The sequence below is a fragment of the Aspergillus ochraceoroseus genome (genome assembly GCF_002846915.1).
Source record: "Aspergillus ochraceoroseus IBT 24754 chromosome Unknown P175scaffold_3, whole genome shotgun sequence".
Classification (NCBI taxonomy): Eukaryota; Fungi; Ascomycota; class Eurotiomycetes; order Eurotiales; family Aspergillaceae; genus Aspergillus; species Aspergillus ochraceoroseus.
This window is the reverse complement of record NW_024468478.1, coordinates 751,548-764,490: the sequence shown is the minus strand read 5'-3', so window position 1 is coordinate 764,490 and position 12,943 is coordinate 751,548. Positions and strand designations below refer to the sequence as shown.

The 12,943-nt window shown below is 48.1% G+C and overlaps 5 protein-coding genes across 5 annotated transcripts; 2 read left to right on the top strand and 3 right to left on the bottom strand.

The window, feature by feature from the left end:
* Positions 1 to 642: 642 nt before the first annotated feature.
* Positions 643 to 2,352, bottom strand: P175DRAFT_0435332 (uncharacterized protein; the record flags this gene model as incomplete). Its single annotated transcript, XM_040893723.1, has 1 exon — positions 643 to 2,352. The coding sequence occupies one exon, from the start codon at positions 2,350 to 2,352 to the stop codon at positions 643 to 645; it is 1,710 nt and encodes a 569-aa protein (XP_040752902.1).
* Positions 2,353 to 5,505: 3,153 nt separating this feature from the next.
* Positions 5,506 to 7,750, bottom strand: P175DRAFT_0531024 (putative APSES transcription factor; the record flags this gene model as incomplete). The annotated part of the gene is made up of 3 exons (XM_040899835.1): positions 5,506 to 7,352; positions 7,411 to 7,597; positions 7,703 to 7,750. The coding sequence occupies 3 exons, from the start codon at positions 7,748 to 7,750 to the stop codon at positions 5,506 to 5,508; spliced, it is 2,082 nt and encodes a 693-aa protein (XP_040752901.1).
* Positions 7,751 to 8,202: 452 nt separating this feature from the next.
* P175DRAFT_0531023 (NADH dehydrogenase [ubiquinone] 1 beta subcomplex subunit 7) lies at positions 8,203 to 8,661 on the top strand (the record flags this gene model as incomplete). Its single annotated transcript, XM_040899834.1, has 3 exons — positions 8,203 to 8,254; positions 8,348 to 8,472; positions 8,557 to 8,661. The coding sequence occupies 3 exons, from the start codon at positions 8,203 to 8,205 to the stop codon at positions 8,659 to 8,661; spliced, it is 282 nt and encodes a 93-aa protein (XP_040752900.1).
* Positions 8,662 to 9,878: 1,217 nt separating this feature from the next.
* Positions 9,879 to 12,239, top strand: P175DRAFT_0531022 (glutamate--cysteine ligase; the record flags this gene model as incomplete). The annotated part of the gene is made up of 7 exons (XM_040899833.1): positions 9,879 to 9,889; positions 9,963 to 10,035; positions 10,092 to 10,157; positions 10,227 to 10,369; positions 10,418 to 10,543; positions 10,598 to 11,183; positions 11,232 to 12,239. The coding sequence occupies 7 exons, from the start codon at positions 9,879 to 9,881 to the stop codon at positions 12,237 to 12,239; spliced, it is 2,013 nt and encodes a 670-aa protein (XP_040752899.1).
* A 78-nt stretch (positions 12,240 to 12,317) lies between these two features.
* On the bottom strand, positions 12,318 to 12,943 carry P175DRAFT_0476718 (uncharacterized protein; the record flags this gene model as incomplete). The annotated part of the gene is made up of 1 exon (XM_040895289.1): positions 12,318 to 12,943. The coding sequence occupies one exon, from the start codon at positions 12,941 to 12,943 to the stop codon at positions 12,482 to 12,484; it is 462 nt and encodes a 153-aa protein (XP_040752898.1). The 3' UTR covers positions 12,318 to 12,481.

Genomic DNA, 12,943 nt, shown 5'->3' with positions numbered 1-12,943 from the left:
TCAAAAACCAAGTAGAATTCAGGTACATACCCACATACCAGATGTACGTACATATAAAAAGAAGTGAACTTGGAAGCCTGCGCCGAGGCTTGAGAGAAGGACAGGTTTTGAGGAGAGAACGACCCGAGGCCCACCACTAAAGTTAATAATAAAGAATGCCGCTAGACAAAACTCGAACTGATCGGAAGGGGGTTTTATGTCATATTTTTTTTTTTTTAATTTTGATTCATCTTTCATCAATCAATCTGTCGATAAAGAGTAGAATAGTAGAGTACGAGAAAACGTGTGTGAGAATGGAAAGTTCAAGAATGAAAAGAAACAATGAAGACACTTCAATCCATCCAGCCAGGACTAATCAGACAAAAGGCACATTAGCCAATGCCAAGTCCTGGGTCTTGAGTGTTCCAAACCCAGTTTGCAAGGAGAAGGGAAACTGGTAAGATCTGTCTCAAGATCCCATCATCATTTCAGAAAAAAAAAAAATCGCATAAGTCGTGCGGAGTTCGGATGGCAAAAAGTGCTGTAGGTGCCTTTGTAGAAAGAAAGTAAGAAGGGAAATTTCAAAATCAGAAAAAGAAACAGTGACAATCATTCCAGTGTGCAGTCCGTTACGTTTCAGTCATATTATGTACGACGTTCGCATTACATGATAGGAGTCTTGCGCTTTTCAGCGCTCGACAACACAAGCATTGGGGTCTTGCGCCTTTCCGTACCCTGAGCTACCGTCTTCTGGCCAGCGACGACAGCAGCTACTGAAGGTGTGCCTGTTCGGGGGGAAGCCTGGTCCGCGAACTTGCCTCCAAAGAAAGAATCTTCGCTAAGAGGGGTGGTGTTAAACAGACTGTCCTGGGACTTGCGCTCCCGCGAGGATCTTTCCTTTCTCTCAGAGCCGATAGCACCATTAGCAGCAGCACGCAGGCTACCCAAGCTTGGTTTGCTCGAAAGACTGCCACTGCGGACTGTAGCATCATCACCATCTGAAAACGTGAACTCCTTCTCGCTTGCAGGTGTGTTGGTGCCGCCACTGCTGTGTCCTAGGCTCCGAGTCTCTCCGCGACGTTCAATTCCTGCCCGCACGAGGTTATGAACAGCACGGCGGCGCTGGCGGGTGGCAAAATTCTTGCTTCCCTCGTACTTCGAGGTAGGCTTAGCAACCAGTTCTTCCAAAGAGGGCGGGCCGCGAGGCTGTCGAATAGGGTGCTCTCCGGCGCGGCCCTGACCAGGCCCAAACGTACCAGTAGCAGGAGTTGCAAGGGGGGCAGTTTTGGGGCCAGAAGTGTGAGCGCTACTATTTGCCTTATTGGTGTCAATCCCAGTCTTGGGCCCTGGACCGAAGGACGTGTTCTTCTTGTGGGTTCTGCGGAAAGCATTTGCAGATGGAGGAGGAAGAGGCGAAATGTCATCTTCGAGACAAGGGCTGCTGTTCGAAGAGGAACCCTCCGACAAGTGCACAGGAGACTTGGATGACTCGGGAGGCGGAGAGACCTCAGCTCTGAAAGGTGGAACATGCATGGCTGGAGATTGAATCTCCTCGTCTTGTTGGTAAGGGGGCGAGAGATCCTGCTGGACGCTGTTGTCATAGACATAGTTCAACTGGCCAGTCAAAGGGTTGTAGACAGAGTAAAGCCCCGGCTGACCTGAAATGGGCTGCACCACGGGCTGTACGCCCTGCTGGAGTTGCTGCTGATAGAAGCCCATGCCCGGGACGGAAAGAGGGGAATAGTCTTGCTGCTGGCCCATGCCCACTCCGAGGCTCAGACCTTGGAACTGTTGTGCGGCAGCAGTGACGCTAATCAATTGCTGTTGCAGACGCTGCTGCTGGGCTGCGAGGAATAAGTTCGTAGACATCAGTTCCGCGTAAAGACTCTCATCCATAGGCAAGTCGCTAGCGATCTCAATTGCCGGAGGTGCGAGCACCTGCTCCGGCAAGGTGTACATAGGACGACCCATGTTCACGTCCAGTCCCTGATTCATAGCTACGGGGTATTGTGGGAAACCAGTTCCCGTCGCGGTTTGTGGAATGTTGCGTTCGGAAGTGCGATTGGAGGGGTTGCCATACCGATCTCCCTCCAGACCGAGGTGCTGCCGGCGCTGATTGGCAGAGGGTACGGTAGCGGACTTAGGAGCAGTTCTCAACCCTGCCAGGAGGTGTGAACGGCTGGTCCGTGGAGTTGCAACCGTTGCAGAATGCTGGGATTCATCAATGGTCGAGATGTGCGGAGGTGGCACACTCAGTCGTTTGACATTGGGGCCTTTTCTCCGGGATCCGAAACTGGACCCGGGGACACCCAGCGAAGTGCCATTATTGAAAGACGAATTGTAGGTCATTTGAGCAAGACCGCCAGTGTCCATACTCGTAATTGTGAATGTTGGTGTATAATGCTGTATGTGCAAGAGGCGAATAAAAACAGTCGTGGTATCTCAAATATTCAAAAGGCGTGACGCAGCCGGTAGGACAGGAAAAATTTCGCCGAATTAGAGTATTACGAGGGTCTCGAGGGATAAAAATGGATCACCAAGAATTGACAAACTCCGGTCCTGGACTTATTATGCAACGAGTGGAGGAGAACGACTTGGGTCTTCGATGACTGTAAGAGCCAAAACAGGCTTTCGTTGATGTTAGTAAGGATTGAATGCGAGTCGAGTGGAAGAGCAACATACTTGCAGAAATGAAGGAGAAGAAGAATTAATAACCAGGTGTACAATAAACAGATGAAAGTGTCCAAGTTCAAAATGTGCGAGGCAGCTTCGTCTGGCGAGCAGAAAATGAAGGATAGACGGCAGACGCGACCGGACGTTGATCGAGGAACCGGGTGACTTTAGAAGGAAGTAGCGGTCGGGGTCTTTGAGATTAAAGAGGGGTGATAAGAAAACAACAACTGAGAGATGCTCCGCAACTCTCAAAAGGTAGTAGAAAGTGATGCTGATATGAAAATGATGCAAGAAACTGAAACTCAGAGTGTCCAGACAAATAACAGCTGGATGAAGGGGGAGAAGAGCCGCTTCCGCTCTGCTGTAAGGGAGGAGTGATAGGGTTCGTCTTCCTCTTTCTTCAACTATGTAATAAATTTTTTATTACTATTTTCACTTTTTCAATCCTTTTTCCTTTTTTTCCTCTAAAATTTCCGCAAAGTGGGAGTGTAAAAAAAAAAAAAACAGGCGAGGAAAACACGAAGGATTCTTGACGCCGGGGGTTGGGTTGGGTGCGTTCGGGTCTCGGCGCGTTGGTCACCTTTTTTTTTCACTTTTTTTCTTCCCTTTTCCGGGCCCTTTCTTTCTTATTCCCCGTGGTCTGAGGGAGCAGCGGGATAGAAGAAGAAGGCAGAAAACTTTTGATTTCTTTTATCGATTATGATTTCGCAAGATGGAAGATGAAAAACCTCTGCAGAGAACGAGAGGGGATAGGCGATGTGGGAAGTTGGAAAAGAAAGTAGGGGGGGGGGGGGGGGAGAAATGATATTGAATTAAGAAACGAAAAAGAAGGGGCGGAAAGAATCGAATAGAGGATTAGATGGAATGAGGTTGATTGAGGAGGTAGAAAAGAAGAAGAAGAAGAAAGGGAGTAGGAACCCAAGGGAAGAGAAGGAGGAGAGTAAAGAGGAAGAAGGGAGAGAGAAAGAGAGAGAGAGAGAGAGAGAGAAAGGAAGAAACTAGTGTTTGGGGACGGAGGGAACAAGGATGGTTGCCGGTTCCTGAAGGCAGAATACTAACAGCTACAAATCAGGCATAACACTCAATCTTAACAAGAGGAACTACTCCATACTCTACTAATAGTGTAGATACTAAGACCAGGATGGAAGATGAGAATAATTAAACTGATCTTCTTCTTCTTCTTCTTCATCTGGGCTGAAAGAAAGACTCCGAGAAAAGAGCGTCCGCTATGAAAAGAGATCAATCAATCAGTGCCTGAGACATCCACCTAGCTGAACTGGGAAAAGGACGCAGGCTGACGGACTCCCAATTGGGTTTAGTCGACGGGGGGGCTTTGGCCACTTTGATTGCCTGAAAATACAGGATCTCTCTCAGGTCCCAGCTCCGAGTTTACTTGCGGCATACAGAGAGAAAGAGAGAGAGAGAGAGAGAGAGAGAGAAAGAGAAAAAGAGAGAGACTAGGTAGGAAAATACTTCAGGATGGATTTGAATCTCTCTTTTCTTATACAGAATCCAAATAAACCCACCTTTGCAAGAGAAAAACAAAGAATCATTCAGGAGAACCTACCTACGTTAATTAATTACTCCCAACTTATTTCAAACTACCTACATACACTAACTATACAGTAGTCACAAAACAGCCGCCCTGCTCAACCAATCCAAACCCCTAGGTAGCTAGAATCATCCATTTCATGCAGAGAAATAACCCTCTTCCCCCACCCCAGTCAAGAGACGTAATAATCCTTCTACCTGGAAATAGCACCAAACCCGACCAATCTCCTACCCTACCTCCTCTTTCCCTTGTTACAGTATGTACATCCTCGGTCCCCTGGCCCATGATGATTCTTTTTCCCTGCAGGCTGAAAACTATCCATGCCTTTCTGCCCACCTAAACCGCTACCCGCTTTAGTAGCGGTTTAGGTGGGCAGAAAGGCATGGATACCCCAGCTTAGCGCCCTTCAACGTGGCTTTTCTACCCCCCTCCCCCCCCAAATTCCTGGATGAGATTCGTCCCAGGAACCGCTGTCCTCTTGACTGGATATGAAGTGGGGTCTGTTCAGAAGAGCACTGTAAGCTCTATTAACTCCAGTCTCCAGGTGACTCCAAGGCACGGGCCTCTCTCTTCCTTTTTGTTTTCTTTTCTTTTTTTTTTTGAGGGAGGGGAGGAGGGCTACAGAGTACTTATCATTGGATCTGCTGGGTAATGCAGCGCTATCCTGCTAGTTCCCTGTACGTCTACCTGAATGCAGCCCGGAAAGAGTCATCGGGTTGGGCGGGCGCTGTTCCAAGTAGTACTCTAGTAAGCATGTCACCTCATAAAAACCAGTTACGTACAGCAATTAGTGGGTTTCAAGGTTCCGAATTGTCGGATACGGAGTACTAGGATGATGAGCTCATGATGCTGGAACTAGTAGGATTGCATAACACTTTGCTATGTACAGTATAAATTTACAATCCCGCCCGCCATACATGGCGATTAGACTAGCCTGTGTTGCGTTGCAAGCTTGCAACCTGGTCCACTCCCTCCGGTTTGGCGTCCTTTGGGAGATATACAGGCAAGTGGATATCGGACACAACACAATCCATAGTGCAGAGGGGTATGAAAATAATTGGGTATCTGTTGACAAGACAGAATATAGTCTCAAACCGCCCGCCAGAAAATGATATAAGCATCGATATTAGGCAAAACAAAAGGGCATCCAAGACGGACAACAAGGGCAAAGAGATCAAAGGTGAAAAGGGAAATATATGGATAGTTGCATGTGAGTGAGACAGAGAGAGAGAGAGAGAGAGAGAGAGGTCATGTAGCGTCGTGAATCTGAAGGCCAGAAAAAAAAAGCATTCCATCCCAGACTAAGCATCCACAGATACTATCGGACCAGGAAACGACAGTGCGGTTGGTTCTTTATGATCTGCATCCGGGGACTCCATTCCTGTGCCCTTACCATTCATACGGTCAAACTCGAGCGTCTCTGCCAACTCAGCTGCCATAGGATCTAATTCTTCCTCCTTTAGCCCAGTGGCCAGGGCTACAAGCTTGCGATGGACGTCAAACTTCGTGCTGACGCCTGCATCAGCGGTCTGTTGAGCTAGATCCTTGACTGCTCTGCGCCTTGCTTTTTGCTCAAAGCACAGAGTCCGAGCTAACTGAAAGGTAGTCAAAAGCTTGCTCGGATCAGTCGGCGCCAAAGGAGTGCCCTGCGTCGGCATGGGTGTAGACGCAATCCGCTCTTTTAGGCGAGCTTCTTGAATCTGTTCTAGAAGTGATTCGTAATTGGCCCTCAACTGCTCATACCGGCTGACCTGTGCGTCGCTCGGCTCCTCTGCGGCCTCCTTGGCAGCCAAGGCCACAGACTGCTTTTGAATCTTCTGTCGATCCAGCTCCAGCTGCTCATATAGGGCTTTTGGGTTTGCAACATCATCCGAATCTTGCTGGTTGGCCTTCGCGCCGCCATAATTGACGGCAAGCTTCTTGTTCGCTTCGGTCAGGATCACTCCGATTTTAGAGAGTAATTGTGCGGTGACAGGAGAAGTATCATGCGGTAAGGCACTAGACTGTGGATCAGGGTTTGTGGGAGCAGTTAATTCGCCATCGACTGGATCATTTCCCATAGTGATGGACGAAGGAGGAGGTGGGATATCCCGTTCAGAAGGATGTGCCCGTTGGATAATGCCCGTGGCTGTTTCGCCTTTCGTATTCACGAGGTCACCGGCTCTTGGACAGCGTAAAAGAAGCAGCTCGACAAGTCGAAAAGCCCCGTTTCGAGCAGCAATCAAGGCAGCAGTATCTCCGTTGGAATCTTGACAGGACAGCAGCAAGTCAATTTCCTCAGCGGAGCAGGTACTGCGTAATCTCTCTAGTGCCACCTCACAATAGTATCGAGAGCTTTTCCATTTGCCTTTGCTTCTAGTAGTTTCAGATATGTGGTGGAATAAAGTAGCACCAAACCAGTCCCGAAAGGAAACAGTATCCAAAAGCAGGTCTAGTAAGGCTGGGAAAGTCCTTTTCTCATAGTTGTTCGTGAATAAAACGGCGCGAACTAAGGGTGTCTCTCCGTGGACCGACAGGGCTTTCATGTCAGCCCCCCTAAGCAATAAGTCTTTGACAATCTCCAAATCACCCATAGCACATGCCCAGTGGAGCGCGGTATTCCCAGAATCATCAATCGGACGATCCACTTGAAAGTTGGTCGGGGGTTGGGGAGGAGGAACCCGAGTTGCCTCTGGCGCATCTCCAACTGTCATAAAATAATCCAGGAGCTGATCTCCATAGAGAATATGCTCTTGTTCGCTAATTGACATGGCTGAGACTTCGTGCAATCCCCGCTTTCGCTTCCTCGACGAGTATGTGCCATTTTGAGATATTGACACCATTTCCTCATCCGCTATCATGGATGATGATTCTAGTGTCGCCTGTTCAATGGATTCATCTTCATCAAATCCGGCACTAATCTCATATTGTTCATGAGCGAAACTTGGCGGTCCCATATTCCGACGAGGTTTAACAGCAGTGAAAACTTGTTCATTTGCGGCTTTTTTGTTGTTTCTCTGAGCCCTTGGCTTTGAAGCTGCCGTCGTATGTTTCGGTGCCGGGGGGGGGGTCCGATCACCTGCTACATAGTCGAATATCGGACGAAGTTTATCAATTATGTTATTGCGCTCGGCAAGCATGCGGCCTTCTGGAAGAGGTATCCATGTTCCTATGCAGAGAGTAAGAAAAGAGCGTACATAAAAAGGTAAAGCATCAGTATTGCATACCTTGATATTTACCGTAGCCGCCTTGCACCTTCTCATGGACCCCTTTCTGCACCTCACGCTCGAGGATGCGTGTTCTCGCCGGCTTGTCAAACCCTGCCACTTTGAGAATATGAGTCGCATTGATCCAATCATCACCCCGTCTTCGCATAACACTATCGCCATCGATTTTGAATTCATACACCGGGACCTAATTGATTGGGTTAGTCGGCTGATTCAAGGTTTGCACCCAAGACACCCAGTGCAGCGGAATTGGCCATTCACTTGGGCGCAAACGCTCAGAAAGACGACTTACACTACTATAAGTAGCAGAGTAGACATTTGAGAAATCTACCCCCGCCATGATGTGCGTCGCCGTAAGCCGGCTCAATCCAGCAGGTTCCCGAAAGTGGAAGAGGTGGTGTGAACGCGGCTTCGTACTGAACACGAAGGGCCAAGATTCAGTTTCTCCTGGGCATCAACTCTGTTGTATAGCTCTGAGCCCTAGAAGTTTATCGTGATCATATACTGAAGATAAAAAAACGCGAGAACAGCCACAGGTGGCTCGTCATGGGCTCAATGACATCTCAAAAAAACGCGATGATTTACAGGACTGGCTGGGCAAGACGCGCCCTGGACCCAGACCGCGTAAAGTGGAATATGAGGCACTATTCCTATTACGGATAAAGTCACGTGAGATCACATGACCCTTCCGGAAAGGAAGGAACAGCACCGTGACGCCGAATAGCTGCAAACCTCATAGCCGGTAGTTCATCCCCAGAAATAATACCTTTCGTACCACTCCCGCTTCTCAATATGACTGTCGCTGAGTCGGTGAAGAGTGCCGTTGGGCTTGGAGATAGCCAGGGTACGTTTTTCGGTCGCAATTGACAACCTATCCGCAGAGGAGGAGCGGATTTGATCTCTGGGCTTCGAATTTGATATTAACCATATGATTTAGCTGCCTCCCGAGAGGAAATGTCTGCTGCTCGCCTTCCTCTGCAGTACCGCGATTCTTGTGCACATCTCCTGATCCCATTGAACCGATGCCGACAGCAGGAGTACTACCTTCCTTGGAAGTGCGAGGTATGACATGGACATTGAAGTCTACATACTTTTGTTCTTTTTTTTTTCTAGGCTTGTTGCTGACATACTTTCTTCTGGGCATAGAACGAAAGACACACCTACGAAAAGTGCCAATATGATGAATTTAAGAAGCGTGTTGCGAAGATGGATGAGCTCCGGGCTGCCCAGGGCGGTGCGCGGAGCAATTGATACCAATACACCAATACATCAGCAAGTGCATTCAATTCGGACGAAGCAGCGTGTTATGTAAATAGAGATTCAAATATTTGTTTATCCACGGACCTATATTGGCGTTGGGATTGAGATCAGGCTCGTCATGCCGTACTTTTCCACTTCTCCAGGCACACAAACGTTGGCCAATGACCGGCTTTCCTAGTAATCCAATGCTTCGCTACTGGGCAGAGTATAGTCCAAGAGCTCGGAGGGGCTCAAGAGCTGGTGCTACGTGCATGGCTTGATATTTCTGACAAACCCCGGCGTTCTTCTTCAGCTGTGCACCTGATTCGTAGCTTTGACCCAAATTTAAGCTACCCTTAACCAAGTCTACTCCATTACCTATCAATTACTATTGTCACCCACTCTTCACGAACGGTCATACCGGGGGATTCGGAGGCTATACAGACAGGAAGTATAGGGGCATCTCGATATAAATTCAGTAGCGTCTTGCTATATGACTGACTGAGAAGCATCGCTCCCAGGGTGACCCCGCAAGTTCAAGAAAGCCCATGCATATTGAGCTGAATAAAGCAGAACTTCTCTTTGATGCACAACCAGGTACGTAGGCCAAGGCAGGTCTTAAAATAAATCACTCTCAAAGTATCCAGATCTCAAGAAACAATCTCCAAAGCTCTGTTGCGGACCTGGAAACGAACAGAACCTCCAAATCAAGTCCCAATCCGAGACTCGATATAGGCACGTGACAAACGGATACCTAGTTAATCCGCTCCTGTTAGATGCATCACGTCAGCAACTCCGCGCTGCTTAGAAATCGGCGACCAAATTTTGTTCGGCAGAAAAAGCAGAAAAGCGTTATCGCTGATAAATAACAGAAAAAGATGCTAAAGAAGCCCCGCCGCAAATCGCCATGCAAGGTCAACGCTCTACGCCTGATTGAGTCTTCCGCACCGGAGAACCGGCGGGAAACTAAACTACATAAATTGAACAATAGCTTTTGTCAGCATATTTACTCTCCGCACGCCCCTCTTTTCGTCTGTCTCACCTGTTATTAGTGAGGGTGGTGCTTGTGTTGTTCTCTTTTTCCCGTCTTAAGTCCTCCTCCGAGTACCCCTCATCTTTTGCGGGGCTATTGGAAAGATAAATTCTCAATATCCCACCCTTGCTCGCTTTCCAACGCTCTTTTGTCAACGTCGTGACATTCTGCCTACTAGCCGTCCGGGAGTGATATCATGGGTCTCCTGTGCGTTAAGAAACACCTTCCAAGGCGTCAACATTTTCCGAGGCACAAAACCACTGACTTTCCCGGTTCATAGAGCGCTTGGGACGGCCCTTGAGTGGACAGAAGCTAGGAAGCGAGCGGACCAAGTTCGCAAATGGGGGATTGAGGTATCCTTTGCAGTTCTGTCCTAATCTATAAAGTTAATTGCATTGACTCGAAGCAGCAACTCCTGGCGAATTGGAAAAGGGCGAAAGGGAAGGAACGCGACGCCCTCCTATGGGGTGACGAGGTAATTGCCCGTGCTTTTCTTCTTCGAAATCCAAAAGGTCCCCGGACTAACTATCCTAATGTTCACTAGGTCGAATACCTCGTTGTAGCCGTTGACGATGAAACGAAAAAGGCTCGTCTATCGCTAGCCCAGGCAGAGATTCTTAAATCACTGGCTCAGGATGAAGCTCTATGGAAGGAGGGTTCATCTCAGCTTGCTGAGAATAAGGAACAGTGAGTTGACCCATTTGGGGTTCTGCGACAAGATCTAATACTTTATAGCGAGGGCGAGGATCTACCTCACTTCCACCCGGAGTTTGGACGCTTTATGCTCGAGGCTACACCAGGCGCACCTTGGGGAATTGATTTTAAGGATCTGCTTAAAGTTGAGTCGAATATGAGATGGAGGTAATGTTCCGTCCTGGAGAAATTGCCCCGCATTGGCTAACTCTTTTTTACTAGGCGAGAGATCGCAAAGGCGCACATGGCACCTAATGAGTACCCTATCACTCTTACCACATTCCCTAGGCTAGGGTCAAAGGATGAATACATTCAACCATATTACCCCCCATCAGGGCCTGCATTGCGATCACAATTCGTTCCAGACGAAATCGCAAATCCCCACATCAGATTCCCTACATTGGCAGCCAACATCAGGTCAAGAAGGGGCCGTAAAGTGGAATTGAATGTGCCAGTGTTCAAAGACAAGAACACTCCCGAGCCGTTCAAGGACCCAACAGTGAACTATAATCTTCATAATTGGCCAGAAGACGACGATGTCAGGAATGGAGCAGCCAAGGACGGTCATGTTTACATGGACGCGATGGCTTTTGGAATGGGCAGTTGCTGTCTTCAAATCACGTTCCAGGCCAAGAATATGACGGAGGGAAGGAAGTTATACGATCAATTGAGTCCGCTGGGGCCAATTCTTCTTGCACTTACTGCCGGAACTCCGATTTATAAAGGTTTCCTCGTCGACACAGATGTCCGCTGGAATCAGATCGGCAATGCTGTCGACGACCGGACCCGGGAAGAACTTGGTGAAGTTGTAAGGTTGACCGTCTTTAATCATGTGGATTTGAACTGACCAGCATAGCCTTTGAAAAATGACAGGTGGAGGATCCCGAAGTCAAGATACGCGTCGAACTCAACATATATTTCTCAAGACCCCAGGTTGCGCAAGGAGTATCTTGATCCAGATCTAATTGTCGACGAAGATATCAAGGAACGTCTGATGCAAGAGGGCATGGATGAACTGTTAGCAACCCATTTTGCACATCTATTCATCCGCGATCCCATTGTCATCTTTTCGGAAGACCTTGAGGAATTGGATTTAAGCAAAGCCGATCATTTTGAAAATCTCCAGTCAACAAATTGGCAACACATGCGCTTCAAGCCACCACCACCCGAAAAGGCCGATATTGGCTGGAGAGTCGAATTTCGATCGATGGAAATCCAGATGACTGATTTTGAAAATGCCGCTTTCAGCATCTTCATCGTCCTTGTCACACGTGCCATATTGAGCTTCGACTTGAACCTCTACATTCCCATTCAGCGAACTACCGAAAACATGGAGACAGCACATGCCCGTAATGCCGTTCTTGACCGAAAGTTCTACTTCCGAAAGAATCTCTTCTCCCGAAGAGCTCACAGACCATCTCCGCACTCGTCGAGTGGCAGTAATTCCTCGTCAGTCACGTCTTTGGAATATAATACGCCGCCCCCCTCTCCTCCTCTTGGCCCTGTTGAATCCGAGTATGAGCTCATGACTATTTCTGATATCATTAACGGCTCTGAGGATGGGAAATTCCCAGGATTGATTCCACTGGTTGAGTCTTATTTGAATAGCGTCAACGTGGATGTTGAGACTCGATGTTCATTGGCAAGATATCTTGATTTAATCCGGAAACGAGCAAATGGTACTCTTTGGACTGGAGCCAGGTGGATTCGTGCATTCGTCGCTTCTCATCCTGCGTACAAGTATGACAGCGTTGTGTCTGAAGAGATCTGCTATGATCTTGTGAAGGCTGTCGATGAGATGGCGGTAAATGAAGGGCGAAATGGAAGCATTGGGTGGGAATTACTTAGAGGAAAAAGGGATTAACGAGCATATATTTTGCGGATATAGAAATGGGTACACCCCATAGATCTACTCTGCATTTGATATTCGATAGTAGATAGCATATTTATATTTATATCTGATTCAAAGACATCTCATTTCTTTCTCTTCCAAACTGCACCTTCCTAGAGAGACCTATCCCTTTCACTTGCATTGAGCTCAATCTCCACCATTTCCCTCTTATGCTGCTATAATATAGCATCTCCAACATTAATCCTTAGGCTGTGCTACAGAAGCACTATTTTTTCCTCTTCTGTTGGCCGTCGGCATGAATCTGCCAGGCCAGTCACTTTCCATTTTCCATTGAGCTTGTGCAAGATGAAAAGCTCGACACCCACATGATGCACGACTCCGTTTATCTTTGCTCGAAAAGGTGCCCAGACAGCTGCAAGGCTTCCTGAATCGTATATCTTCACTTCAGGGTCCCAGATTCGCTCGTCAATGTCGTGATCGATTTGCGCAACCCGCTCGACGAAAGTGCCAATAGTGCAGAAACGAGGAAGAGTAGGCTCTGGCGGCCATAAAGACATCCCCCCTGCTCGCACGCAGTATTTTTCGAATTCGACTGGACTCTTAGCGCTTATGGCCGCGACAAAACCGTTGATAACAGTGATTATAGAGTCGATTTCAGAGGAGGCTTCTGGAAAAGCCGATAACGACGGACTTGAGGCTGCGGGTGTCCAACGCAT